Source organism: Cokeromyces recurvatus (assembly GCF_025118155.1).
Source record: "Cokeromyces recurvatus strain NRRL 2243 chromosome Unknown BX663scaffold_6, whole genome shotgun sequence".
Lineage (NCBI taxonomy): Eukaryota > Fungi > Mucoromycota > Mucoromycetes > Mucorales > Mucoraceae > Cokeromyces > Cokeromyces recurvatus.
Genome location: NW_026251392.1, coordinates 942,043 through 968,591, shown reverse-complemented (window position 1 = coordinate 968,591; position 26,549 = coordinate 942,043). Strand labels below are relative to the sequence as shown.

The following is a 26,549-nucleotide window of genomic DNA, read 5'->3' as shown; positions in this document are numbered from 1 at the left end:
TTGCATAGCTGTATATTATTTAACTAAATTAATTTAAAGTTTTTTTTTATTATGAATGACTTCAACTAAAATGCTTTTTTTTTGGAGTCCAATAACTATCATAGTTAAATGATATACAACTGACTTCTTCTTCGGGGTATTATTATGCTTAAAAAAATAGAAGAATAATAACTATTAAGTTTTAGCTTCTTTAGCCGCCGCTTATTAAATTAATTCTTCTTCTTTGGGCCTAAAAAAGATAAAATGTTTGAAATTAGATAGTTTTAAACTTCAAAATGATAGGACATGATCAATTTTACTTTTGAAACAATAGCACGATTTTTTTTAATATGTATTATACAATGATATAGCCTATAAAATAGTTAAAGAATAATATAACATTATCTTCTCTAAAGATTTATTTAATACCTTACACTCTAATGATAGCATTGTAATATCATCTACTTTTCCTTCTTCCTTCTTTTTTTTTTCTAATAACAACTCTTTAAAAATTGCCCTTATTCATAATAACGAGTATCAACAATGAATTGTAGCTGAAACTAATGCATGCTATTCTTCTTAATTGTTCATATGCAAAAATGCCTAATCCATAAATTCTTTTACGATTATTGTCTACTATGTCTACCATCTTGGTTATGGTATGTGTAACAAGTCACTCGATTGTAAACTGGTTTACATAACAATTATATCTTATTAGTTAGTGGCTATCTCCAAGTTCTTGGACAAACTTTTTTTTTTTTTAATTTAAGTCTTCAAAGAACGAGCGTTGTAAGTCAATAATGAAATTAGTTACAAAAAAAAAAAAAAAAAAAGTCTGGACCAGAATACAGTATGAATTCTAATACCATAATTATTTGAATAATTTTACTGAAATAACAGCACATATGGAAATGTACTTTTTCTTATCACTTTCTCTTTGAATATCTTTTGATAAGCATACTATTTGATCAAATTATAATCGTTTGAGCTGTTTTCTTTTCCACCCTTTCTCCTGATGACATAATCCTCTTTTCTATCCTATGTAAAAATTAAATGATGATGTTTTTTTCATTAGATAATCAGGAAATTTGTTTTAAATTAATATTTTACATACATAAAACAAGAAGCAAATAGTTAAGAAATTACTAGAGAGCCCTTAGATATACGATCTATCTTATTCAAAACTGTTGCATTTCTACTGCTGTTTAAACTAATTCAGACTCATTCTTTTTGGACGTATTATTGTGGAGAGAGAGAGAGAGAAGGGAAATATATATATAAGACACATAAAATATCCTTTTTTCTTTTTTATGTCAAAATAAAAAGAATAGATTGGATAAGTTACCTACTACATTCAATTTTTGCTTATCACTCAGAATGTAACCAATATAAAACCGCTCAATCCGAGCAAATCAAATAGCTCAACTATTTATTTAGACTAAGAATCATTCATATATAAAAAGGCAAGACCCTTTTTATTAATAATATTCTTTCATTTTCGATAAATCTTAATTTATTTATTTATTTATTTATTTTTTTTTTTTTTTGCTCCACATTGTTGATTATTATGCCACCAAATATTGTTGCTTCTTCTTCTATTATTACCGCAGACGTTGCTTCTGTGGTTCCAAAAAAGGTTAAAAACGAAGAAAAAAGAGTTTTTAGTTGGGAAGAAGTATATTACTTTGTTTGTAAGCAATTCTATAGAATTCAACCAATAAAAAAAAACTCTTCTTCTGATATATATATATGTATATATATATATAGCTTCAAATCAAATAAAATGCATTCATCGTAATGAACAAGTACAAGCAATATATAACCAATGGATGAAGGACACTTTAGAGAAATATGGTTCAATCGAAAGTTACTTATTATCTACTAAATTAAAAGAATTTGTTAATACTACTACTACTACAGAAGTAGTAATCGATCCATATCGGCCCAAGGTCATTATTCTTCCTAATGACTTTCCTTATTCAGTGGATAAAGGGATTCAACATATCTTGCTTTGGTCACAGACTCCATTAGCTCGTAATTATATAGAAGAGACCTTGGAATCAAATTACGGTCGTAAATCGTATGAATGGGTCTATTTTGTAAATCCATCTGAAATTCAAAGTGTACGTAAATTACCTCATGTTCATGTCTTTTGCGTTCTCGACATTCAATCGGATCACAGAAAGAAAAATAAAATGTATTATTTAATAAAACACAGAAAGGGAGAGATTTGTTTTTTAAGTTCAAGTGTAACGTGATTATGTAATTATTTACATTACCACATTTTATGACGTATAATACAATAAAAAGCGTTTTTGACATCCGTTTAAAGTTCTAGACTTTGATCATTTAATTTATATTTATTCAATGTATTATACCAATTCATCTATATATATATAATATACAACAACAACAAAAAGAAAGAAATAAAGATAATATCTATATCTATATATATGATGATTACTCATTTTCTACTAACATTTTAGCTAACTTATCAAAGACACCTCCTTCAGGACATTTAACTGGCTTATAGCTGATGTCAAGCACACCTACATCAAGGTCACCATCTTCTGAAAGCTTCTTAAAGGCTCCTGGTGTTAAATCAATCCATTTCCCAATTTTACAAGCTGCACATTTATCAACAATTTGGACTACAATCTTTTTGGATTTTTGTCGGTTATTTGTGATTTGCATACATTTGTTACATTGTTCAAAATTATGCATAGCCTATAATAAATGAAGTTATATGTTCATAGGATGTTTGTATATGTAAGTATATATATATATGTGTGTATATATTATTTATTTACCATAGCGCCAATCATGTCATTCACACCGGCATCAAAACGAGGCAACCCATTTCTACTAAAGCAAGCAGCTTCCTTAAGGTCATATCCATTGTACCTATATATATATATATATATATATATATGTGCGTGTGTATATGGATATGAATATGAATAATATTAGAACACATCAAATATGTATATTATTTACCATGTCACTTTATCTCGTTTTCCTATTACTACTGACTCGTGATCTTTTTCGGAAAAGTTCATCATTCTTGCAATACCTCGTCTACCATCAGGTGTACCATTCACAGCTTGCACTGATATTAAATATATCAAAATCAGAAAATTGACAGAGTTAATAATTAAATGCATTTTCATTTTTGTCTTGTTTAACACAGTATCCGTATCTATTTATTGATAAAGAAAGGGAAAAAAAAAAGTGGCAAAAAAAAAAAAAAAGGATTTAAATTTATATATTTTGGTAAGTTTCCCTCGAGAAACACATATTTTCAGGAGACATACACAAAATACTTGACATGTTGTTTAGTGAATTATCGTGTGTCTGTGCGTGTAAGTCTGGATCAAATTGAGAAACAAAGGGGGTCTCGACAAAAAAAAAAAAAAAAAAAAAAAAAAAAAAAAAAAAAAAAAAAAAAAAAAAAAAGGAGAAAAAATAAAAAGATATATAGGATATATAATACATTGTAGATTATAGTAATAAAAAAAAAGTAAATAAATGTTTCTATTTTATCATTTGATTGTTTAGTTTTATGATATAGTTTAATATGTGTGTGTGTTTTACCGAGATTATAGACTTTTTTTTTCCTCCTATTATTACCGTATAATTAATAAAATGAAATAAACCTGCATTATATAGAATTCCTTTTATGCACTTTATTACTTTTTTCTTTATTTATCATCCCTTTATATTGTCCAGTAAAAATGGTGGTTTCCTTTATAGAATCAATTGTTTATTAGTGTGAAAAAAAGAAAGGGAGGAAGAGGAGGAAAAGGGGTAGAAGGAGAAAATAATATGAAGAAAGCTATTTTTTTTTTTTTTTTTTTTTTTTTTTTTACTGACAGTGAAATTCGGTAGTTCAGGTTATATGCAGTCAATACATATTAGTATCATTAATATACATACTACAGATTTTACATTTATTATAGACTTCTTTGTTGATTTCATTTACACGAAACTTAATAATAGCTTTTTATTTGAAATTGAAATAAATAGTTTCAAAAGAATCTATGATGTCTACTATTTTCTATTTTGGCTCTAAATTCAGTTTTGTATGAATTTACGTAGTTGAAGATTCATTTAATAATAATAAAGAAAAAGAAAGAAAGAAAGCTTATTTTTTTTTTTCCTTGTCCCTTTAATTCCTTTCCATCCCTCCTTTTACATAATTTCGGTTAAATCTCGTATTATATTTAGAATCAAAAAAGAAACCCAATGAATATATTTTTCTTCAATGAAATATACTAATAATCAATTACGATTGCATATCAACAAGAAGTATTTTTTATTACCTTTTTTTTTTCTTTGTATTCAAACCTTCTTACTCTTGAATAATAAAATAGTGAATGTCATAACGATAAATAATAGTTGCAATATACATAATATACAAAAAAAAAAAAAAAAAAAAAAAAATATATATATATATATATATATTTGAAAAAAAGATTTATAACAAATTTTTATTTTATAAAAATTTAAACATGTAAAAAAGAAATTAAGAACAAAAAGAGATTGATATGATGTGAAATGTCTAAGGTAAAAAAAAAAAAAATAATAATAATGCTATTGTATGCTACATATGTTTATATATGAAAAAGAAAATGTTTTTTTTTTTTTTACGTGCTTAGAGTTCTTCATCAGTAGTGTAGACTTCTTCACCACGCTTACGACGTTCCATACGCTCCTTCTTCTTCTTACGGAGTTCCTTGGAAGTCAACTTCTTCTTCTTTTCAACAGCCTTAATAGTGTTACCTTGAGCATCAACCATATCTTCAGCTTCTTGTTCCTTGATAGCAGTAGTACCGTTACCAGTGACCCAGTTGTGACCAGAGGGAGTCAAGCGACCATTGTCGACCTTCCAAACTTCAGTACAGAGGGCTTCAGAGAATTCACGGTTGTGAGTAACGATCACGACACCACCACCGTATTCCTTAATGGCTTGAGCAAGGGCACCAAGGGATTCACGATCCAAATAGTTAGTAGGTTCGTCAAGAACCAACATGTGAGGCTTGTTCCACATGGCAGCACCAATGACCAACTTGACCTTTTGACCACCAGAGAGACCACGAATACGAGAGTGAGTAGCGAATTCGGCTTCGAGACCAATTTCAGACAAGTGCTTTTCAATTTCCTTGGAGGTCAAGGGACGGTTAAGACCCATCTTGGCAGCTTCAGCGGAGTCAACTTCAGCGATCTTCTTACCGAAACCCATGTCTTCAAGCTTTTGACGAGAGATCCAGGTGTTATCGACAGAGGAACGACCGACCCAGGAGACTTCGTATTCATAAGATTGCTTAAGCTTACGACGACCGACGAGGGCTTCGACGACACGCTTCTCACCATCAATGACAAAGACTTGTTCAGCCATCTTCTTGTTGGCATCAGCGTTCATACGATCATTCTTGTCAAGTTCTTCACGATCTTCACCAGTAGCGTAACGCCATTGGATGTATTCGTTGGGGGTCTTGTCCAAGTGCTTCTCGATGTGGTGGAAGGCGTGTTGGGCGACATAGGCGATACGCAAGTTAGGATGCTTCCAGACGGTACCGACCTCAGATTCAATTTCACCAGTCAACAACTTGATCAAGGTAGACTTACCAGCACCGTTAGGACCGATGACGGCAACACGAGAGGCCAAGGAACATTGCATGGAGATGTCAATCAATTGCTTACGATCAGAACCAGGGTATTGGAAGTCAACGTTCTTCATCTTCAAGATGGCACGTTCCTTGGTCTTGATACCTTCGAGGTAACCAGGTTCAGGGAACTTGAAGGAGATTTGAGAGGCCTCAAGGGAGTAGTAAGAGGCGGCACGGGGGACCTTCTTGACGAATTCGGACAAGTTACCCTTATAACGCTTGAGCTTGTAGTTGGGTTCGTAGTGAATGATATCAGAACAGACATGGTCCAAGAAACCAGAATCGTGGGAGACGATGATGGAGGTGACAGACTTGAGACCAAGGAGGTAGTTCTCCAACCAGGCAACGTTAACAACATCCAAGTGGTTAGTAGGTTCGTCCAACAAGAGGATATCAGCATTCATCAACATGGCACGAGCAAGGGCAAGCTTCATCTTCCAACCACCAGAGAGTTCACCGATAGACATCTTGGTAACCATTTGTTCAGTGAAACCATAGTCCAAGAGGATCTTACGAACTTCTTCAGGGTCCTTGGTCTCAACACCTTCAGAGGACAAGATGAAGTCAACAAGGGGGGTCTCGGCCTCAGAACCATCAATATCGTGTTCGACATAGACGGTCTTGAGTTCAGAACGAGGGGGGAAACCTTCAACTTGTTCGTTAGCGATGGCACGCATCAAGGTAGACTTACCACAACCGTTAGCACCACAGAGACCATAACGACGACCACGCTTGAGACGAAGGGCGGTACGGTTCAACAAGATCTTGGCACCATAGGCAAGAGAGAATTCACAGTTACAGAGATCTTCACCTTCATCATCTTCTTCCTCAGGGTCCTTGGGAGTAACAGCTTCCTCACACTTGTTCAAGGCAGAGGCAGCAAGGTTTTCAGCATCTTCAGCAGAGAGGAAGGACTTGGCATAAGGGGCGAGGGCCTTAATCCAGGCTTCCTTGAAGAAGTTCTTGGAGACACAGAGGGAGAGAGCGACGTCGTTCATGAAGGTAACGGTAGTGTTGAGGAAGTCATCCATGTTTTCAGGCAAGAGTTCCTTGATGGAGGTCTCAACCTTGACCTTCTTTTGATCCTTAGTGAAGACTTCGACACCAGGGTTACCAATACGCTTAAGGGTAGCCAATGCCTTCTGGACGACACCACGACATTCAGGATCAGCAACGATATCTTGAACCTTTTCAAGAGCAGGCAAGAGAAGAGGCAAGAAAGGAGCAGCGACATCAGGATCATCGACAAGCTTGGACATGTTATCGATAATCAAGGCAGACTTACGCTTGATAGGGGTAGCACGTTCATTCAAACCACGGTTCAAGAGAGGAACCATGATGGAAAGGGTAGCAGAGTCAACCTCTTGAACGAAGGTAGTGGCACCAAGCAAGTGAATGGTCTCGGGGACATTCTCAGGGTGGTTGATACAGGTAATGACAGCAGGAATGAAACGTTCAATATCCTTGTTATCAACAAGAGAACAGATAACGCCCATAGTTTCAGTGGCCTTCTTCTTGACATCAGTCTTGGTATCCCACATACAGTCAGAGACGACAGGGATGACATCAGGAATAGCAACAATGAATTCAGCAGAGTTCTTCTTGGCAAGGAGTTCCAAGAGTTCAAGAGAGAGCATCTTGGTTTGCCACTTGCAAGAGTTACCGAGACCTTCAAGGATGTAAGGAACCATGAGAGGAGAAGCAAGAGGGTTCATCTTTTCAACCAAGTTCTTAGCAGCAGCTTCAGCGGCAGCCTTAACAGCAGCTTGCTTGTCAGCTTGAAGTTCCAAAAGGTTGACAAGGAAAGGAACAACGAAGGGTTCAGTTTGACTATCGATGTTTTCGTTGGTAAGAGCAACGATAGCAGCAATAGCACCAGCACGAGCACCGGCATTCTTCTTGCTAGCAATGTCCTTCTTGAGAGCATCGATAACGGACTTGAGAGAGAGGATACCGTTAGCCTTAACAATGGCAGCAAGTTCAGCGGCGACAGCTTCACGTTCTTCATCAGAAGCAGCGGCGAGCTTCTTAACAATATCCATGGCCTTCTTGGTCTCAACCTCAGAAGGAGTAACAGAGACGACTGACATCTTCTTACTCTGGATTTCGCTCTGAGTATTATTCTTGGCGGCAGCAGCAGCTGGCATTTTGATTATAAATTATAGAGAATGGATTAGAGCGTAAAAGTTCAAAAAAGAATAAATCAAAGAGGGAGTCCACAAAAAGGTTTTGTGAATAGGAACAAAAACGTTAAAGAAAAAAAAAAAAAAAAAAAAAAAAAAAAAAGGAATTCAGTCTTTTGACAATTAGGTTCTGTTAAATGAAAATTTTTTTAAAAATTTTTTTGTTATAATACAAATATACAAGTATTGTTTCGGTTGTTAACCAATAAATTTTAACGGGCATTAAATATCTTGATTGATCCACTTTCAAGTGCTACGGAAAGCTACAAGTATATTAAATGTGTACCCTGAAAAAGCAGTCAAAATCATTCTAAACGCCACTATAGATACCTAATAAGAGGCTTTACTAGTTCCTCATTTATTGCTCACTGAAAAAAAAAAAAAGACCTAAATTAGCAATATTATCTTAGCTTTGTCTTTTGCTCATATTAAAGAAACAAGATGTAAGTTTGTAAAATTATTAATACTATATTCATGTATATGTTTATCTATTGATTGATTTATGGATAATATTAAAAATTTGTTATTGAATCGTAGAGAGTAAAATTTTGCAATTTGTAGAAAATTACAAAACAATGAGTTCCCCATCTTGTTGATCTCACTTCTATTGGTTGATCTTCTGTTTATAGAATGAACAGGATCCTAACAAATAGCATGTACAAGTGTGTGAACTGGGTGTGTTTATTTTTTTTTTAATTTTTGTTTTGTATTGTTTTACTTTTTTTTTTATTTATTTTTTTTACTTTTTTTTTTATTTTTTTATTTTTTCTATTTTTTTATTTTTTATTTTTTTTATTTTAGAAAAAATTATAGTGCAAAAGTTTATTGTATTGTCCTTATTTGTCTTGTTTCAATGAGCAGCCCAGTAGTTATATACATGTATATATTTATTTGATTAGGTTTGTGCCAGTACTTCACAAGTAAGTTTATTTCAAATATTCCTTAATGTGAATTATTTTATATATCAAAAAATGGTAAAAATAATATAAACAAAAAAGAGGTAAATCAATGTCCATTTAATAAAGTAACTATTAGCATTCGAACGTTTATTCTCCTCTCCTCCCTTGTTCTAAGCGGAATGATATCTATTATTATTCTTTTTTTTTTATCTCACTAGTTTTTTTTTTTTTTTTTTTTTTTTTTTTTTGGTTTTATTAAGACGTTTGATAATATTACAAGCCTACATTACTTTTCTGTCTGTAATAAGTCTTAAAGAGAAAACATTGAATTTAATTGGTTGAATTTGGTATAACTGTAGAATTCATTTGTTGTTGTTGATTATTACTAAAATCTTTCTCTGTATAAGATTTAACAAGATTATTAAAAAATCTTTAAGAAATATAACCAGGTTTATATATCTTACCTAAACCCCAAACATGTGTTTTCAATTCGAGATGTTCGATATTAAGCGTGTCCTAAGTATGAAGATCATGTAAATATGCAAATAATCTGATTATTTATAACACACTTTACATATAATTTACGAAAATCAACTTTCAAATCGGATAGTTGTTGCTTTGTTGCAGCCATTTCTTTTAATTTAGTAACGTCTCTGTCAATTGTTTCGATTCTACGTGCATAATCCTTCACCTATATATGCATCTATTTTGTTAATAATTCTTGTAAGAATTTTAAATCATATTATATATTACCTTTTCAGTTGATGCTTGGAGCTCTTGAACTGATATTAAAAGAGAAGCAGATGCACTATTATATTCACCTAAAAGGTAATAATAACCTGCTGCACTGGCTGTAGTAACACCTAGTAAAAATCCAATAAATCTTTATTATTATTATTATTAGCAACTTGGTTTAAATATGTATATGCATTCTCTATAAAAAGCGCATTACCCACTACGAGCAATACTAGGCTTAGTTGTTGTGTTAGCTGAGCTAGAATATAAACGTTTTTGGCATGATGAAGAGATTTGAGATGTTAAACGAAAAGCAGGATTCATTCTATAATTTTTAAATAGAAGAAATAAATAAATGGGAAAAAAAAGTATAAATAAATGAAATATATATATATTTTTTTTGTACATTCAATATAATATAGCCAATCTCACATTATTATTGAATATAGATGTTTAACAAAGAAAAAAAAAATACTATGAATAAAGGTTACAAGTAAATTTATAAAGTTAAAATAAAGAACAATAATCCAGGGCCCATTCATGAAATCATACAACCGCCGCCACAACAATTACCACCTCACATAAGCACTAAAATAAGACTAAATGGACTTGTACCTTTCTTTTCGTACCCTTCATATTGGCTGAACTCAAAAAAAAAAAGAAAAAAAAAGATGTCGTCACATTGCGGAATTTTTTTCTTCCACAATAACAAAGTAATTTTCAGATTTATCAAATAGTAAATATTCGATACTAATAAGCTCAATTACTGTAAGAAACTTATATACTCTAGTCAAACAATTACTCAATAAGCTGTTTTATCATTATTTATTGAAATTGAGTCATAAATAAATATAAAATATTGATTTACTAGAGTAGGATTTTTTTTTTTTTAAAAAAACGTCTTAATTTCATCCAAATATGCCTTGCGTTTATCAGATCTCATTCAATCCGTTGTTTACACATATATTGTCGTTTATATCTTTCTCACTCAGTTCCCAATCTAATATAATTTTTTATTGAAACAGTTGTCTATTAAACCGCCTTGTTCATTATATGATGGCTCCTCATCGACTATCCTCTGGTCAGAAATATGTATCATTCTCCACGAATTAGACTATATGTTTTATGATAAGCTCTCTCCTCCTACCGAAAATTCTAGTTCCAAGTTGCTGCATATTCAAATTGTTTGTTAGAGATATTATCAATTGCTACAAGTTTTTTTTTTTTTTTTTTTTCCCAAAATATATATCTTTGTGGTGTTTACAAGCAAAAATTAATATATGACTAAATGATGCTTTTATTAGAAATAGGGTAGGCCCGTTTTTGTTATTAGTCTATTTATGATGATGTAGTTGTTTCCAATAAGCTAGTAGCTGCTGCAACTGATACAATCCGTCATTATCATTCCATAGTGCTAAAACGAATTGTCTGACTGACCAGAAGCATGCATTCTGTTGCTTAAAAGCAAAGTAATAAGAAATTATAAACTTCAACAACGTCAATCACGACAGTTTTTGTCATATAAAGTGAATCAACATAGCAGTATATAATAAAATGATTTAAATGATTGCTTATTTAAATATGAATCATTCACAGTATAGAATTGCGGGTAAAGTAGGTGAGTTTATTTATTTATTTATACCATTGAGAATTAAAAGCAAATAATGAGTAGGTAGACAAGCAAGCAATTATTTAACACATAGTGAACCATCAGGTAAATGAGAGAGTGTTCATATAGAAACAAATTGCACTTGTGTATTTGAAATCATTTACATTAAAGAGACTAGTCTTCTTTTACTTTACCCTTTTTCGAATTTTTTTTTCTTTTATATAGAGTATCCTTTCATTTGCTTGTAGTCATGTATCTATTATCTAAATATAGACCGCATTCGACTATTCATTAGAGCACTTCTATATCAAATATCATTGCCATCAGTTACTATTCTTCGTTGAATATCCTCTTTTCATTCATTTTAAACAAAACAAAAAAAATTTTTTTTCTTATAGGATTGTTCTCGAGTCACCTTCCCCTCTTTATTTATCTCTTGAATTGCCTATCTTTACTTTACTCTATGATATGTAGAATATATTTCATAATGTACACTTTCCTTTCTCAAGTAGATTCTCATGCTCCACTTGGGTAGTAAAATAGTTGCTTTATATAATCGTATAGAATAAAAACTATTTCTGTAAATAAATTGATAAGCCCTAGTTTTTTTTTTCATTTTTTTTTAATGATAAGGCTGTTATCATTTTAGAAAAAGAAAAAAAAAAGACGCATTCTTCTTATTTGTTATTCACTTGATAAAGAATAGTTATTTTAAATTATATTGCTTGAAAACACCTTTTTCTCAACAAAGATCAAAAGCTATTACAAAGCAATGTGTCAATTGTAGACTTGAAACGAAATTGCTTCTAAAAATAAAGCATTTCAAAGTAAAAAAAAAAAAAAAAAAAAAAAAATAAATAAATAAATAAAAAAGTACAATTTATAATATATCTGTTAAATAGGATTGATAAAGAAGAAGAATGATGACTCAATTATGTCTATAAAAACGAACAGAACTTTTGGATACCCTTGAAAATAAGAAATGTGGATATAAATTCCGCGGAAAAAAGAAAAAAAGGATTTAAATACGAAATAATAGTCATTCTCATTATTTTAGAAACGTGTATGATTTTAGTTGTCAATACACGTTTATTTCTCTTCTTTATTTGCACTTTTTTTTCCTTACTAATCAGTATAAATAAGTCTTTTGTTATTCTTTTCTTCTTTATAAAACTTTAAAATAATAAACTATAATATATCGGAGCAATTTGTTCCGTTCAAGCCGATAGTAAACTCCGAAAACCAAATAAGTGAAAAATAAAATAAGATAAATAAATAAATAAAAAAACTCCACTATTGCTCCCCCACTTTATCGATTCATACTTTACGTTAGCCCCAGACTCTCATCTATTGGTCTAATAATAATAAACAGACTTACAATAATTAAAATACTAGAACATGAGTTTAATTAACATGCAATAGCTAATATGCTCTAAAAGATGTTTTTTTTTATATGTATACATGTGTGATTATTATCATCGTTCTATGATTCCTTATTTCAGCTTTACACTTATTCAATTCATAAAAGGGCGTGATTATTATTGAATAATATGACATTATTTATTCAATAACAAAATAGTCAAGTCATGTTTGGTAAAGTAAATAACAAAAATTATAAAGTCGGTTTCTTATGCAGCAGAGAATGACTGTTTACCCCTGGAAGTTAAATTCACCCTATCATTATGTATCTCTTTCTTTTCTTTTCCTTTCTTTTCTTTTCCTTTTCCTTTTCCTTTTCCTTTTTCTTTCTTTTTTTTTTATACGCATATATAAGACATGGATTTGATTTTTATACGAGAGCTCTCTCAAGTCAATTATAGTTTATTGTTTGTTGTATAAACTTGAAAATGTCTACATTTATCAAATACCCCTTTTGCTGAAATTAAATCTATTAAAGTCTTTTTTTTTTTTACAAAAAAGGTCAAACCATAAAAAAAATTTTTTTTCTTTTTTCTTTAAACAGTTGTGTTTTATTTCGAAATTGAAACAAAAAAAAAAATTGTTTTATATTACCTATTTTTATAATAAATAAAAGAGGAGAGAAAAGAGGAGAAAGTAAAAGTGGGGGGGAGAGTCCAAAAGGTTTAATTTTTTTTTCTCTTTTTTTTTTTTTAAAGAAAAAAATCCAAGAAAAATAATTCTGGTTTTTATTTTTTATTTTTGTTAAAAATATTCGTATTTATTCCTTAAGTACTGAAAAATGACTGGAAAGAAAGAGAAAAAAAAGGGTCAGAAAACTTTAATTAAAATTCTAAATTGGTTATTTCCCCAAATTGTGCGATATAAAGTGGGGGTTAAAACATGTGCCACGTTTTTTTTTTTTTTTTTTTTTTTAAAAACTCGTGTGATCATTGTTGGTTTTCTTTTTCTTTTTTTCTTTTTTTTTTTGTAACTTTTTTCCGTATTTTACAAAAATAAACAGTTATATTTATTTCAACAAATAGGATTTTAAAGTTTAAAAAATTTAGTTATTTTTGTTTTGTTCGGTTTCGAAAGACAGAGAATTGGCGTGTGTGTATTATACGGAAAAAGTAAGCTATTACATAAGTTACAAGTAGTACTAGTAACAAAAGCATGAGAAATAATGTACATCAATGTGAGAAAAATAGATATTAACATATATGCTGAGTCTATATTCATTTATTATTTCGTACAACACCAAAAAAAAAAGTTTATTAATTTTATTATACTACCTCACTCAAGAATAAAATGACTACTACAACTACAAGATTTGTGTTTTATCTGGATGAAGAACATGTTTTGCGGAGAACCCTGAAGAAGGATAATAAAAAAACCAATCGTTATTTACCGATCAATCCCGACTCTATTGATACATTTTTTTTTTTTTATTCAATTAAAAAAGTGGTCTCATATTAAGTATGATTCATATTCATTTGGGGGGGAGAGGAGTAATAAAAAAAAAATTTACTATTTATTTTATCGATGAATGAAAAATATGGAGGAAAAATTAAAAAAGTATAATTCTTATCATGATTACACAAAAATGCAAATGACGAAATGGTAACCTTTCATAAATATGTCAAATAGACCGCGGATTGACAACCAAATAGGATAATTCTCTCACATGAAAAAAGAAGAAATTCACATCTCTATTTTTTTTCCCCCACATTCTTGTATTTTAAGGGACAAATGTAACCATAATAAAATAACCCAATCCCTCTCTTCACACACACAAATAGATGCATATTCATATAAATAAAAGTTTATTTTGTTAATATTTGGTCAATCATGGCCTTTACTTCTTTAGTTCTTTGTTTTGCATTTTCAATACATTGCTTTAATCCTTCTTTATCAATCGTACTTCCTCCATTTTTATAAACTCGACATAATTGATAATCAAAATCCATAACAAGTGTCATTGTTTCTTTTGTTAAACTTTCTTCTGTATCATTTGGATCTGATAAAATCACATCAGGTTGATTAAATACACAAAATGTAGATGATACAGGAAATCGTGAGAGTTGAATAGGTGGAAGGAATTCTTTAGGATCGGATTCAACTATCATAGATTCGGTCACTTCTGATTTGGGTAATTTTACTAATAAAGTTGATTGTATTCTAAATAAAAGCTTTCTTTCCTTTTTTTTTTCTTTACTTACAATTTGTTAATGCAATACTTAAAGCTAATAAACTAGCATCTAAAATATTTCCATCGTAATTTAGACATACAATATCTGCATATAATACCCAAACTGCTTTTCCTTCTTCTATACATAGACTTTCTAAAGGAAAAATGGCTGACCTATTCCATAAAATAAATCAATGAGTTTCCCCCTTCTATCTTTCATTTTTTTTTTATTTTACTTTGAGAAAAGTTGGTTAATAAATTCGGATACAGATTGTGCTTTTTCAGAGGGCGCTCCAGGTTTGAATTTAGGTGAACATAATGGAGATAATTCAACATTGGGAACTATAAAATAAAAAAATAAAATATTAAAAATTTACACAATTTATTTCTCTCCTTTTTAACTAACCTAAATAACCTTCTTTAGGAACATCTATTCTGGGTTCACATACCTCAGCTTTTATACCACAAACTACAGTTGTACCACCTAAACGAACCATAGCACTTGCATTAGCTGTAGAGATGGCACCTGAAGTAATCATAGTCTTTCTAAATTCATTTAATACTCTTCCATCAGGTCTAACTCCCTGATCGAGAAATCGTTTTAAATATTCATGAGGTTGAATTCGTTTAAAGATTTCGAAATTATCTGTTGCTACAGTTGTTTTAGTTGACATGTTATATTTCTATTTTACGCGTTTACAAGAACAAAAAAAAAAAATAAAATAAAATAAAAAAATAAAAGTAAAAGTATAACGCTGATGAATAGGCTTTTTTTTTTCTGTGAACTACACAATCATGTTTATAGAATGTGACTGTCAATCATGTGGCTTAAATTTAAGTTTAGGAGTAGCATAAACAAACAACAAACATAAAAATCGTGGAGACAACGGAAATCATAATCGGAATAATGATTTATACAGTGGGGTGATATTGAGCTAAAAAAAGAGAGATCGTTTGATAAAATAAAATAAAGGAGGCTTTTTTTTTCATTTTGTTTATTATTATGACATTACTACTTTGTTAACACACCAAGTTTAATAAAGCACAAGCCATTAAAAATAGGTGTGAACTTTTTTTTTTTTTTTCATAGAGAAGATGACATAAAATAGAGGAGCAAGTGAGCTCATATATATTAAATTTCATTGTACGTGTGAATTTGTTGATTGCTGTTTTTAGTTAATTGACCTTATCTGCTTTTGGGATTTACACTGTCTCATTTAAAAACTAAAACCAACTAATATTTTTTTTTTTTTTCATGTCTTTCTCTTTCAACCTTTCCTCTCTCCCTCCCCTCCCCCCAATTTCCTAATCTTTGAAATCAGCCAGTTGTCGCTCTTTTACCGAATATGGAATTCCTATTTTTTTTTAAGCTTTATTTTTCTATAAATACGCGATATGTTTTCCTTTTGTCTTTTTTTTTTTTTTTTTTCTTTTTACCCCCCTTTTTTTTATATATAAATATTTTGATTTAATTTCATTTTAATTTCAAACTGATTCTTTAATAATAATAATAATAAAAATGGCTTATCAAGCAGCTTCTAGTCTTTTATGTTTATCTAATTCATTACCTATTATTACACCGTCACAACAACAACAACAACAACAACAACAACAACAACAACAAAATAAAAAACGACCTATTGCAGCTGTCGATAAAGCAAATACACCACGTCCATATAAATGTCCTATGTGTCCCAAGTCCTTTTATCGTCTTGAACATCAAACTAGACATATTAGAACACATACAGGTGAAAAACCTCATAAATGTACTTTTCCAGGTTGCGAAAAACGCTTTTCTCGTTCAGATGAATTAACACGTCATGTCCGTATTCATACTTCACCTAATAAAAGAAGAGAACGTAGACAGAATAAATCAAAGAGAGCTCGTACAGCTACACCTGCTCCTTCTGTTACTGCTGTTGCTCTTACCGCTCATCATTCAATGCCTCCCTCTCCAGCTTTATCTACAACAAGTTCACATTTTAATGACTTTCAACATCATTCGGATTCTGATGCAGAGTTCCTTTTTACACCAGAGACATCTCCTCAAATCTCTCCTCGTCTCATATCATCAAATCAAAGTTTACAAAAGTTGGTTCCTCTTGAATGTAAACTAACTGAGCCTGTTTTCATCCGACCTCCTCTTCCTGGGGGTGAGACTCAACATCATGCAAGTTTATTAGATCTTCTCGATCGTCCTCCTCAAGCTCGTGTCTTGCCTCCTATTGTTACAAGTCAATATGCTTACGTTGATAAATCTCTTCCTTCTATTCATTCTGTGTTGCCTTAATTCACCTTCTCAATATGCATATACGTGTATATAAATGTACATGTATATTTTGTATAGATTTTGTCTTCATCTTCATCATCATTTTAGTATAAATAGACACGTTTTTATTTTATTATTTTTCTTCCCACCCCATTCTTCATTTTATTGTATACCATACCATACATTTTTTTTTTTTTTTTGCATTATGTGATGAACTTAACATTGTATATAACTTTTTTTTTTCTCTCTCTCTCTGTGAATAAATTTATCGATTTTCCGAAACTATATTATAAATCAAAAGTTTTTTTTTTTGGTTATGTTTTACTCCAGGTCTTTTCTCCCCGCAACACTTGATATATAGAATAGTCATCCTCTTTTTTTTTTTTTCGCTCTTTTTTATTATCTTTTTTCAGATCGGAAAAGTTAAAACAATAATCATGATTTTTTTTTAATCTCCTCAATAAAAAAAAAAAAAATGGAATGATATTAAAGAAGAAACATGTGTATGTATATACATATTTATCTAAATTTCTTCAAGTTTTATATTAGGTAAAGGTAATTACTTTTTTTTTTTTTTTCTTCCCCTCTCTCCCTCTCTCTCCTCCTCCCCCCCATCCTTCTCCTTCTCTTAAGATAAAACACAACCCCACTTTTTTTTTTTTGTTTTGTCATAACCATAAAAATTGATGTGCAGTACAGTACAGTAATAGTCAAAATAAAATATTGTTTCTTTTTATAATTTCATTGTAATTTTTAGCAAAGATTTTATTTCTTTTTTTTTTTTTTTTTTTTTTTTTTTTTTTTTTTTTTTTTTTTTTTAAAAGAACGACGGAAATTTAAATAAGAGTGGAGGAGGAGGAGGAGGAGGAGGAGGAGGTCCGTGTGTTTGTTTTATAATCACTGTGTGTAGTACAAAGAAATAATTATTCTCTCCTTTTTTATTTTATTTATTTATTTATTTTTTTTTTCTCGGAAAGGGGAAACAATAAGTGTCATGACAACCGTCAATACTAAATCACCTAGTAAAGCGACCGATCAGAAGAAAGAAGCAACTTCAGTTGTCATAGAAACACTTGGGGCCACCACATCAGAGACGAAGGAAGGTTTAAGAAAGATAAATCATTATTTATTACAACAAGAGATAGGACATGGTACCTTTGGTACTGTTCATCTTGGCATCCATACTGTGACCAATAAGAAATATGTGAGTTTTATTTATTCATTCATTCATTCATTTATTTTTTTTTCTTGGTGAAAAGTTGACTTTTTATCATATCCTCCTTTATTTTTTTATTTTTTTATTATATTATATTTTTTTTTCTTTATAAGGCTATTAAAGAGTTTAGTAAATTACGACTTAAGAGAAAAAAACAATTAGCCATGTTAAGACAACATCACAGAGGCAAAGTGTTGGGAGAACAACTTGGTTCGAATAATCCATTAGACCTTGTTCGTTCTGAAGTAGCTATTTTAAAAAAATTAAACCATCGTAATGTAATTCAACTATATGAGATCCTAGACGACCCTACTCATGATTCTCTCTATATGGGTAAGAAAAAAAAGAAAAAGAAAAAGACGTGTCTTAACCAAGATATTAAATCACCGTAATTAAAAAAAATAAATAAATAAATAAATAAAAAGTGATGGAAATGGCGCATAAAGGTGTAATTATGCATATTAATCTAAATCAATCTGCTACACCTTATACTGAAAAAATCTCTCGATTTTATTTTAGACAAATGATACTTGGTATAGAGTATTGTAAGATGAACATTTTTTTTTAAAGTAATTATAACGATTGATATTAACTAATACATAATAGTGCACTATAACGACATTGTTCATAGAGGTATATACATACATTCCATTTATTTGATTCTTACATACATACATAAACTAACCAAGAACCTCTTCTCTCCCTTCCATTTTTCTTTTTCTTCTTTCTCTTAGACATTAAACCGGATAATCTCTTATTAGCTGATAATAATGTACTAAAAATCGTTGATTTTGGAGTATCTGAAATGTTTGTAAAGGGAGATGATGCACTTCAATCTACAGCAGGTAGTCCAGCATTTATGCCTCCCGAACTATGTACAGCCAAAAGGAATCCTGTCGTATCAGGTAAAGCCGCGGATATTTGGTCAATGGGTGTTACCCTTTATTGCTTAGTTCATGGTCATGTCCCATTCGCAAATGATAATATATTGGATTTATATAAAATGATTGAATGTGACCCGCAAGTAGTAGTTATATACAGATTTATTATTATTAGACAAAACAAAAGCAAATAATCAATCAATCATTCATTCATTCATTCATTCATTTATTCTATATACAGGGTTAAATACAATAAGAACTTGAGTCCATCTTTGATAGATCTTTTACAAAGACTATTAGAAAAGGATCCATCAAAAAGAATTCTAATGCAAGAATTAAGGGTAATTCATCAAATACAAAAAAAAAAAAAAAGTGAGCTATAGATATACATACATACATACCTACTTGAACATGATTTAATTAGAATCATCCATGGGTGACTCATGATGGACAGGAACCCATGATATCTCAAGAAGAAAATTGTCATTCTGTTTTGTCAGAAATCACAGATGAAGATATTCAAAGTGCTATTACAAGTGTAAGCCATATCTTTACAGTTGTAAGTGTCATTTGATACCAATTCTATCTTTTCTTTTCTTTTTTTTTAACCTTTTTTTTCTCTCTCTCTCTCTTTCTTTCTATGATCGTATTATACTCTACAAGATACAAGCAGTAGCGAAATTTAAACGTCATTCAAAGCCATTCTCTTCTACTATGATAAAAGAGAATGAAGACGAAGAAGAAGTAGGAGGAAAGAGAAGAAGTAAAGATTCTTCTACTTATTTTTTACCAGAGGATGAAAACTTGCATAAAATTTATGTTTATGAATCTCAGCAAGAGATTCAACCTATTCTCATTGATGAAAGTAGTAAAAGACTAAAGCCTTCTTCACTATTAGAACATGATATTTCATCTACTTTTTCATCTACAATGTCATCCAATTCATCTGTATTTAATACAACACAACATCATTAACCCTAATTACGTTGTCTCTTTTTTTTTTTTTAATTCTTATAAATAAATGGCATCACATTAAGTTTGAACTAAATATAGGCATCCTTTCCTTGTGTGTTGTTATATTAAAGAAATTATAGTACACTATATAAATATATAATATGTATACATAGGGTAATATTGTTCCTATCTTGATAAAATTTATTAGTGTTAAATATTATTATTTTATCAACAGCAATAAAATAATAGTCTACATTTTTTTTTTCTTTTTTCAAGTAATCTTCTTTCCTTATTAAATAATGTCAAGTTCAATTACTTACGCAGAGCCTAAAGAAGTTGAACTCTTAATTCGAGACAAGTCCAAGTTACCCGGTAGAGATTATGCTATTATAGATGTTCGTGGTGACGATTATAGAGTAAATAATGAATGACTTGTGAATTGTGTTATGTTTTCGATAAGACTAATTCTGTAATTTATTCAAAGGGAGGAAATATTCCTGGTGCTATTAATGTGCCAGCAAATGAAATGTATGATAAAGTGAATAACCTTATTACTGAATATTCCAAAGTTCCCATCATTTATTTTCATTGTGCACTTTCACAAGTGAGAGGTAATTGACTCAACTTTCATTCTTTTCTTAGATTAAACTTGACCTTTCTTTTTTTTTTTTTAATAGGTCCTAAATCAGCACGTATTTATATGGAAACTTTAAAGAATTTAAACAAAAATTGTGATCAAAAAGTACTCTTTTTTCTTTTTTTTTAAAAGCATATTCAAAGGTTGTAACTTATTCGTTAATGGCTATGTTTTTTTTTTACAGGTTAAAGTTTTACGAAATGGATTCGAAGGTTGGCATGCCAAATATAGAAAAGAGAAAGATCTGATTGAAAATTATGATGAATCTGTTTGGTTATGGGCTATTGAAGACGATAAATAGAAAGAAAGATTATATTTACAATATTTTTATTACATTGGGTTCTAAAAATTATTTTCTCATTAACAAATAAATGTTTTCACCAACAGTTAAATTTTGTAAATGTCTATAATCGCCTTCTAAACACATTAAAAGACCTCCAAAAGAAACATATACAGAGCTATATGTATATAAAGAAAAAGAGGAGGAAAATGTCAAAATCCATCATTTCATAATTTTTATACATGTAAATAAATAAATCAATCTTACACTTGTTGTCCAGCTGCAGCTCCCTTATTAGAATCTTCATATCTATAAACTTTACCAAACATAACATATTCATATTCATCACTTAAATCACGTTCTCCTGGTGCACGTTCACGCCAGCTTTCTTTCTTTTCAACTCCTTCTGTTGTAGTTGCTTTAGGTTCAAGTGAAAGTGAAGATGCCAAGACTAATGAAAACTTTTCTCCAACCTTCAAGGGGTAAATTTCAACATTAAAATCTAATGTTAAATCCATCTCATAATTTTCAGAACGTGCTACAAGACGTGAAACTATGTTCAAAAAAACACATACATTTATGTTATTCATACATGTTTAAAAAAAAATTATGCTTGACTTAATTATACCTCTATCAAATCGCTTTCCTTGAGGGTCCATATCTCTGATATCAAAGATATCTTGAAACAAAATGTTCTCGTTGGACATGTTGGCTTAAATATTTAATTAGAATAATAAAAAAAAAAAAAAAAAGAAATATGTATATTAAAAAAAAACATTTTTGATGAACTCTATGCTGAAGCACAGTCACATAGCCTTTTTAAGGTAGACATGATGAACTTATGGGAGGCTTAGCCTACTTTATTACATTATCTTTTATTTTTTTATTTTTATTTTTTTTTTATTTTTTTTTTTTTCATACTATAGATGTCTGTGCAAATTAACGAAGCAAAAGTACTCTTTTTCTATATATATATACATATAAAGCAATACAAATACCAAAACTTCAAAAGAACAAAGACTGAACATTAATTTCATAGGCAAAAAAGTCCTTTAAAGCACTATATAAATATATAGCCGAACATGCAGAAAAGGAAGAAGAAGCTGTTTGGCTAATGGTATCAACAATTAATAAAATTACTCTTACAAAAGGCAGACCCACTCGAATGTAAGCAATAAACACATTGTATAAGAAAAAAGAAAAAAAGAGAAAGAGAAAGAGAGAAAGAGAGAGAGAGAGAGAGAGAGAGAGAGAGAGAGAGAGAGTGAGTGAGAAAAAAACCCCCCGATTCACAACTTCCGCTTTTTAGTGTTCTTAAACATGGCTGTCAAACACCTGGCGTGCATCGTTGTTTATTTACAAAAAACAATCAACAAAAACATAAAGATTTAATTAAAGAAAAGAAAATTAAAGGTGTGCATAAAGTGATTGACTTGAAGCATCTCAAGAAACAATATAATACACCCGATTTAAAGCAAAAGTTAATGGAGGAATTCGACATGTTTATGGCTCAAAAGCAGATCATTAGTGATCTATACAAGGTTTTGGGTAAAGAAGTATATAAAAAGAGAAGGTAGATTAAAGAAAAAAAAAGAAATCGAATATACAAGGAAAAGCAAAATCTGACACTATCTATTTATATGTGTATAAAAGAGAACCCATTCCCATTGATATTTATAAACCAGATCTACAAAAAGAAATTTTACGTACGGCCAAATCAACTTACATGAATTTTCATACTGGATCGTGTTATGCAGTTAAAATTGCCACCACCATGCAGAGTTATCAAATTGCTTTTGAAAACTTTATGTCTGCTTATCAAAAAATTATCGAAGCAACACCGGGTGGTGAAGAAAACATACGTTCCTTTCAAATTAAAACTGCTAATTCAACAAGTTTACCTATTTATGATGTAAAGGAAGATTACATTGAGAAAATAATAGAAGAAGAAGAATAAAATATAAAATAGATACTTTTAAAACTCATTTTTTATTTATTTATTTATTATCCGAGACCTGGTTTAATCGCCAGTAATTTATTATTACTATTGTTGTTTATTTATCATGTCTTTCTTGTCTTCTCGTTTATTATTAACTCCTTCAATTCGCTTCTATTCTTCTACTAGTTCACTTTTTCTTAAGGAATTTATGACTTCACAAGATAAAGGTCCCATTCAACTTTCAATCGAAAGCAAAGTAATTCCTTCCCCCCCTTCATAAAAAAAAAAAAATTAAATTCTCAATGTAATTCATTTAGATTTCAGAAGCTTTGAATCCTACTATTTTAGAAACTATTAATGAGTCACAGTTGCATGCCCATCATGAACCTATGAGGGGTAATACCAACAAAGAAACCCATTTCAGGTATAATATTGGCTTTATATAAAGGACTCTATCAAAATGAATAATAAAATCTTTATTTTATAGTGTCACAGTCGTTTCTGATGCATTCAAAGGAAAGGTAAATATTATTCATCAGCTATTTATTTTACTTAATTTTTTTTTTTCCGTTTTTCTTCTTTCCTTCTAGACTTTAATGCAACGCCACCGCTTAATTTATGGATTGTTGGATGATGAACTTCAAAATAAAGGCGTACATGCTTTAACACTCAAGACAAAAACACAAGAAGAAATAGATAGAGAATAATAATAAACCATTTATTCTATAATTTAACAGTAATGTCTTGTTGTTTTTTACATTGTTCAATGGCAGACGCCATTTTTTCAGATCCACTATTTAAATAGAATACATAATCGAGCGCACGCTGTTGTACATCTGCAGGTAAATCATTAAAGGGCCCATATAGGGGTCCCTTGGCAAGATTGACAAAAAAGAAAGGCACCAGTTTTGTTTCAACCTCTAATAATGTGCTTAATTCAAAAAGATCTTTGTCACCACGCTTCACTATATCACATAAAATATTTAAAATTGTCTAAGAGAAATAATATGTTAGCTTTATATGTATACAGATATATACACATATATATACATGTACATGTACATATATATATATATATATTTACCCTGCTTGTTTCTACATGATTGGAACGTATTTGCCAAAGCATCTTGGGAAGACTTCCCACCCAATCTGTTAATATATTGGCTAGTTCTGAATGCTTTGTAATAGTAAATTGTCCATTATAACTTGGCGTAGATTGGATCTATATAATACAAGTAATTAAATAAAATAAAATAACATGAAGCAACTATTTAAATTTAGCTTCTTACCAAATAAATACGTATAATAAAGTCTAATAGCACTCGTTTGGATGATGAAGTAGGCTGACAAAAATGAAAATACCCAAGAGTAGCCTTGAACATACTGATACTCTCTTCATAACTTAGACAATTCAAAAAGCCCCAAATGGCAGGTAATAAAGAAATCAAATTTTCTGTTTTGAAACTTGATGATAACCTATTCTTGTCTCCTTCAGCATCATCTAGACCAAGAACTCCCAAGACATGATCTACTACCCTTTCTGCCCAATCAGGTAAATTAAACTCATCATCATCTTCTTCTTCTTCCTCTTGTACCAATTTTCTACGCTTATTACCGCTTCGTTGCTGTGTATTATTAGTGTGAGTTCGTTGCATGGCTTTCGCCAATAAAAACAAGGATGTCAATTCACAAAGCATAATATTCATGGATTGCAACACTTCATCCACCTTGGCTCCACGATTACCGAACGAATCTGCACCAAATGGAAAGTAGACAGTAAAATGCTTAAGCAATGTTTGTAAATGATGATGAAGCCATTCCTTAGATAATGTCTTAATTTTCTCGGATCCAATCATAGCTCTCCATAAAACTAACGACAATTTTAAGATTTCATACAAGAGTTCAAGTGCTGGAGTAAATGAGATTGTGCTCACAGACATAAAGACAGAGGGTGCAGCTTCTAGCCAAGAGGCAACCAAAATAGGTTGAAATGTCTCAATCAAGTGCTTTTTAAATAAATAAAAAAAAATACATAAAATAAATAAATAGTGAATAAGAAACAAGCTGTTATCTTCAAGACATACCTTAATGTGACTTAATCTTTCCTCAGTACTAAACTCTTTATGTTGCAAATCTATCGCTTCATTTGTAGACATATTACTTTGATTTGTTGTATTTGTGTTATCAAAAAGATGTAAATGTGAAAATGTAGCAAATTCAGCTGATTTTGATAAATAAGGAGCCATGGTATTTACCATACTATGTATAGGTATAAATCCAATCTTTGCTTTATGTTCCTTCCACTCTACTATTTGTTGATTGTCTACTGAACAATACTGTGACATTCTATGCCTAAACGCATCCTTTGTATGTTTATTGTTGTCTAAATAATTCAAGAAAAACCAAAAGGGGTCATGTCTACTTTGTTCAGAAAGACCAGCTTCCAAGAAATTTGAAAGACTCGTCAAGAGACTTAACTTATTTTTATGGATATGTAAATGTGATTTATTAACAGCTGCCTTCATACTTGCTGTTGTGATGGGTGTTGTACCTGATGTAGATACAATTGAATTAGTACTGCCGCCACTTGTATTCATGTTATTCGAATCGACAGTAAGTAAACTCATATAGTTGCCCGTAACACGTCCCCAAAACTTGGTCACTACTATATCAGGTGCAATCTGAATCCATAAATTCATCAATTTGACAGCATCTAAACGAATGTCTTCAAAGATATGTGTCATGGCTGAACAGGTATAGATGATTAAAAGTGGCATAAATGGCTGAAGTTCAACTCGATCAATATCTATAAACGTCTCCTTTAAAAAATTATATGTTGCTTTCCTCACTTCTCGGTCCTATGTAAAAATAAAATAAAACAAAATAAAAAAGTTAAGAATAAGTATATGTATATGCATATATAAAACAAATCTCTCTCTCTCTCTCTCTCTCTTTCTTTCTTCTTTTCTTTTTTTTTGTTTACATCGTCAATAAAGAGCTTGAGGACTCCATTAACAACTTGACCCAAGGAAGAAACTAGCAGTTCTGGATGACTATTACAAAGTTCTAATAAACCAGAAAGTGCCTCTATAAAAATAATTCTTAGTAATGTCTTTACGGAATACTCCAAGATATATAATTTTTAATTTTTTATACCTTTTTTAACTCCAGAGTTATAATGCTTTAATTGCACAACAAGATCTGACAAAGTAAGATTTCGACTTGTTGTAATCTCATGTGATTTATCTTCATTTATACTTTGATTGGGAAGAATAATACCTTCAAAAAATATAAATAAATAAATACTAGGGATTATTTTTTTTTTTTTGTTTTCAAGCAATGTATTCAGTTTTGATGATTTTACTTTTTGATTTAAATGAAGTGTCTGTATAGTTGTCGGGAAGAGCCTTCTTCTTTCCCACCTTGAGTTTCTTTTTCTAATTAAAGTAAAAAAAAAAAAACAAGAAGGACCAAAGTGTTAAGAAAAAGGATCAAATAAACTTGGTTCTATTTTTTTTTTTTTTACTTTGAAGTCTTCATTTTTGGCGGCTTTCTTTTTTCTAGCGTTAGGCATTATTACTTTTAAGGGAAGAAAAAAAGGACCCTTATGAATCTTTCAAATAATAAAAAAAAAAAAAAAATTAAAATCGATCCTATTAAGTGACTTGTTGTGACAGTTTTTATGCGTTTATAATGCCCATATTTTTATA

The 26,549-nt window shown here is 30.4% G+C and overlaps 14 protein-coding genes across 14 annotated transcripts; 6 read left to right on the top strand and 8 right to left on the bottom strand.

The window, feature by feature from the left end:
• Positions 1–1,536: 1,536 nt before the first annotated feature.
• On the top strand, positions 1,537–2,237 carry BX663DRAFT_559482 (uncharacterized protein; the record flags this gene model as incomplete). The annotated part of the gene is made up of 2 exons (XM_051531853.1): positions 1,537–1,670; positions 1,747–2,237. Exons 1-2 carry the CDS (start codon positions 1,547–1,549, stop codon positions 2,235–2,237), a joined length of 615 nt encoding a protein of 204 aa, XP_051385293.1. The 5' UTR covers positions 1,537–1,546.
• Positions 2,238–2,418: 181 nt separating this feature from the next.
• On the bottom strand, positions 2,419–3,215 carry BX663DRAFT_541493 (uncharacterized protein). Its single transcript, XM_051530782.1, has 3 exons — positions 2,977–3,215; positions 2,790–2,883; positions 2,419–2,706 (listed from the first exon to the last, which is right to left on the bottom strand). Exons 1-3 carry the CDS (start codon positions 3,147–3,149, stop codon positions 2,440–2,442), a joined length of 534 nt encoding a protein of 177 aa, XP_051385292.1. The 5' UTR covers positions 3,150–3,215; the 3' UTR covers positions 2,419–2,439.
• A 1,418-nt stretch (positions 3,216–4,633) lies between these two features.
• BX663DRAFT_530050 (armadillo-type protein) lies at positions 4,634–7,795 on the bottom strand (the record flags this gene model as incomplete). Its single annotated transcript, XM_051530289.1, has 7 exons — positions 4,634–4,747; positions 4,775–4,795; positions 4,826–5,017; positions 5,045–5,178; positions 5,212–5,283; positions 5,314–5,328; positions 5,350–7,795. 7 exons carry the CDS (start codon positions 7,793–7,795, stop codon positions 4,634–4,636), a joined length of 2,994 nt encoding a protein of 997 aa, XP_051385291.1.
• A 412-nt stretch (positions 7,796–8,207) lies between these two features.
• Positions 8,208–8,572, bottom strand: BX663DRAFT_502411 (uncharacterized protein). The gene has a single exon (XM_051526608.1). The coding sequence runs from the start codon at positions 8,417–8,419 to the stop codon at positions 8,255–8,257; it is 165 nt and encodes a 54-aa protein (XP_051385290.1). The 5' UTR covers positions 8,420–8,572; the 3' UTR covers positions 8,208–8,254.
• A 398-nt stretch (positions 8,573–8,970) lies between these two features.
• Positions 8,971–10,066, bottom strand: BX663DRAFT_502410 (uncharacterized protein). The gene is made up of 6 exons (XM_051526607.1): positions 9,872–10,066; positions 9,683–9,790; positions 9,484–9,613; positions 9,305–9,421; positions 9,195–9,246; positions 8,971–9,128 (listed from the first exon to the last, which is right to left on the bottom strand). Exons 2-6 carry the CDS (start codon positions 9,787–9,789, stop codon positions 9,061–9,063), a joined length of 474 nt encoding a protein of 157 aa, XP_051385289.1. The 5' UTR covers position 9,790; positions 9,872–10,066; the 3' UTR covers positions 8,971–9,060.
• A 3,411-nt stretch (positions 10,067–13,477) lies between these two features.
• Positions 13,478–13,751, bottom strand: BX663DRAFT_502407 (uncharacterized protein). Its single transcript, XM_051526606.1, has one exon. The coding sequence runs from the start codon at positions 13,712–13,714 to the stop codon at positions 13,523–13,525; it is 192 nt and encodes a 63-aa protein (XP_051385288.1). The 5' UTR covers positions 13,715–13,751; the 3' UTR covers positions 13,478–13,522.
• Positions 13,752–14,279: 528 nt separating this feature from the next.
• Positions 14,280–15,403, bottom strand: BX663DRAFT_502405 (exosome component 8-like protein). The gene is made up of 4 exons (XM_051526605.1): positions 15,070–15,403; positions 14,900–15,005; positions 14,695–14,837; positions 14,280–14,633 (listed from the first exon to the last, which is right to left on the bottom strand). Exons 1-4 carry the CDS (start codon positions 15,335–15,337, stop codon positions 14,299–14,301), a joined length of 852 nt encoding a protein of 283 aa, XP_051385287.1. The 5' UTR covers positions 15,338–15,403; the 3' UTR covers positions 14,280–14,298.
• An 875-nt stretch (positions 15,404–16,278) lies between these two features.
• Positions 16,279–16,953, top strand: BX663DRAFT_416598 (uncharacterized protein; the record flags this gene model as incomplete). The annotated part of the gene is made up of 2 exons (XM_051522356.1): positions 16,279–16,758; positions 16,822–16,953. Coding segments are annotated over 2 exons (612 nt in total), but the record flags the coding sequence as incomplete, so codon positions are not given.
• Positions 16,954–17,926: 973 nt separating this feature from the next.
• Positions 17,927–19,603, top strand: BX663DRAFT_430367 (kinase-like domain-containing protein; the record flags this gene model as incomplete). The annotated part of the gene is made up of 7 exons (XM_051522796.1): positions 17,927–18,136; positions 18,262–18,481; positions 18,574–18,693; positions 18,755–18,781; positions 18,883–19,172; positions 19,287–19,370; positions 19,454–19,603. The coding sequence occupies 7 exons, from the start codon at positions 17,927–17,929 to the stop codon at positions 19,601–19,603; spliced, it is 1,101 nt and encodes a 366-aa protein (XP_051385285.1).
• Positions 19,604–20,205: 602 nt separating this feature from the next.
• BX663DRAFT_469201 (Rhodanese-like domain-containing protein) lies at positions 20,206–20,952 on the top strand. Its single transcript, XM_051524110.1, has 4 exons — positions 20,206–20,399; positions 20,468–20,594; positions 20,661–20,725; positions 20,805–20,952. The coding sequence occupies exons 1-4, from the start codon at positions 20,283–20,285 to the stop codon at positions 20,919–20,921; spliced, it is 426 nt and encodes a 141-aa protein (XP_051385284.1). The 5' UTR covers positions 20,206–20,282; the 3' UTR covers positions 20,922–20,952.
• A 211-nt stretch (positions 20,953–21,163) lies between these two features.
• On the bottom strand, positions 21,164–21,607 carry BX663DRAFT_429977 (RNA polymerase; the record flags this gene model as incomplete). Its single annotated transcript, XM_051522768.1, has 2 exons — positions 21,164–21,453; positions 21,529–21,607. 2 exons carry the CDS (start codon positions 21,605–21,607, stop codon positions 21,164–21,166), a joined length of 369 nt encoding a protein of 122 aa, XP_051385283.1.
• A 197-nt stretch (positions 21,608–21,804) lies between these two features.
• On the top strand, positions 21,805–22,885 carry BX663DRAFT_502388 (ribosomal protein L1/ribosomal biogenesis protein). Its single transcript, XM_051526603.1, has 3 exons — positions 21,805–22,067; positions 22,210–22,473; positions 22,554–22,885. Exons 1-3 carry the CDS (start codon positions 22,015–22,017, stop codon positions 22,855–22,857), a joined length of 621 nt encoding a protein of 206 aa, XP_051385282.1. The 5' UTR covers positions 21,805–22,014; the 3' UTR covers positions 22,858–22,885.
• Positions 22,886–22,899: 14 nt separating this feature from the next.
• Positions 22,900–23,656, top strand: BX663DRAFT_316636 (bola-like protein-domain-containing protein). Its single transcript, XM_051522087.1, has 4 exons — positions 22,900–23,095; positions 23,157–23,263; positions 23,327–23,360; positions 23,430–23,656. Exons 1-4 carry the CDS (start codon positions 22,964–22,966, stop codon positions 23,544–23,546), a joined length of 390 nt encoding a protein of 129 aa, XP_051385281.1. The 5' UTR covers positions 22,900–22,963; the 3' UTR covers positions 23,547–23,656.
• BX663DRAFT_484579 (uncharacterized protein) lies at positions 23,563–26,413 on the bottom strand (the record flags this gene model as incomplete). The annotated part of the gene is made up of 8 exons (XM_051524564.1): positions 23,563–23,832; positions 23,924–24,061; positions 24,129–24,845; positions 24,924–25,697; positions 25,823–25,926; positions 25,996–26,118; positions 26,204–26,276; positions 26,366–26,413. The coding sequence occupies 8 exons, from the start codon at positions 26,411–26,413 to the stop codon at positions 23,563–23,565; spliced, it is 2,247 nt and encodes a 748-aa protein (XP_051385280.1).
• Between the last annotated feature and the right edge of the window lie 136 nt (positions 26,414–26,549).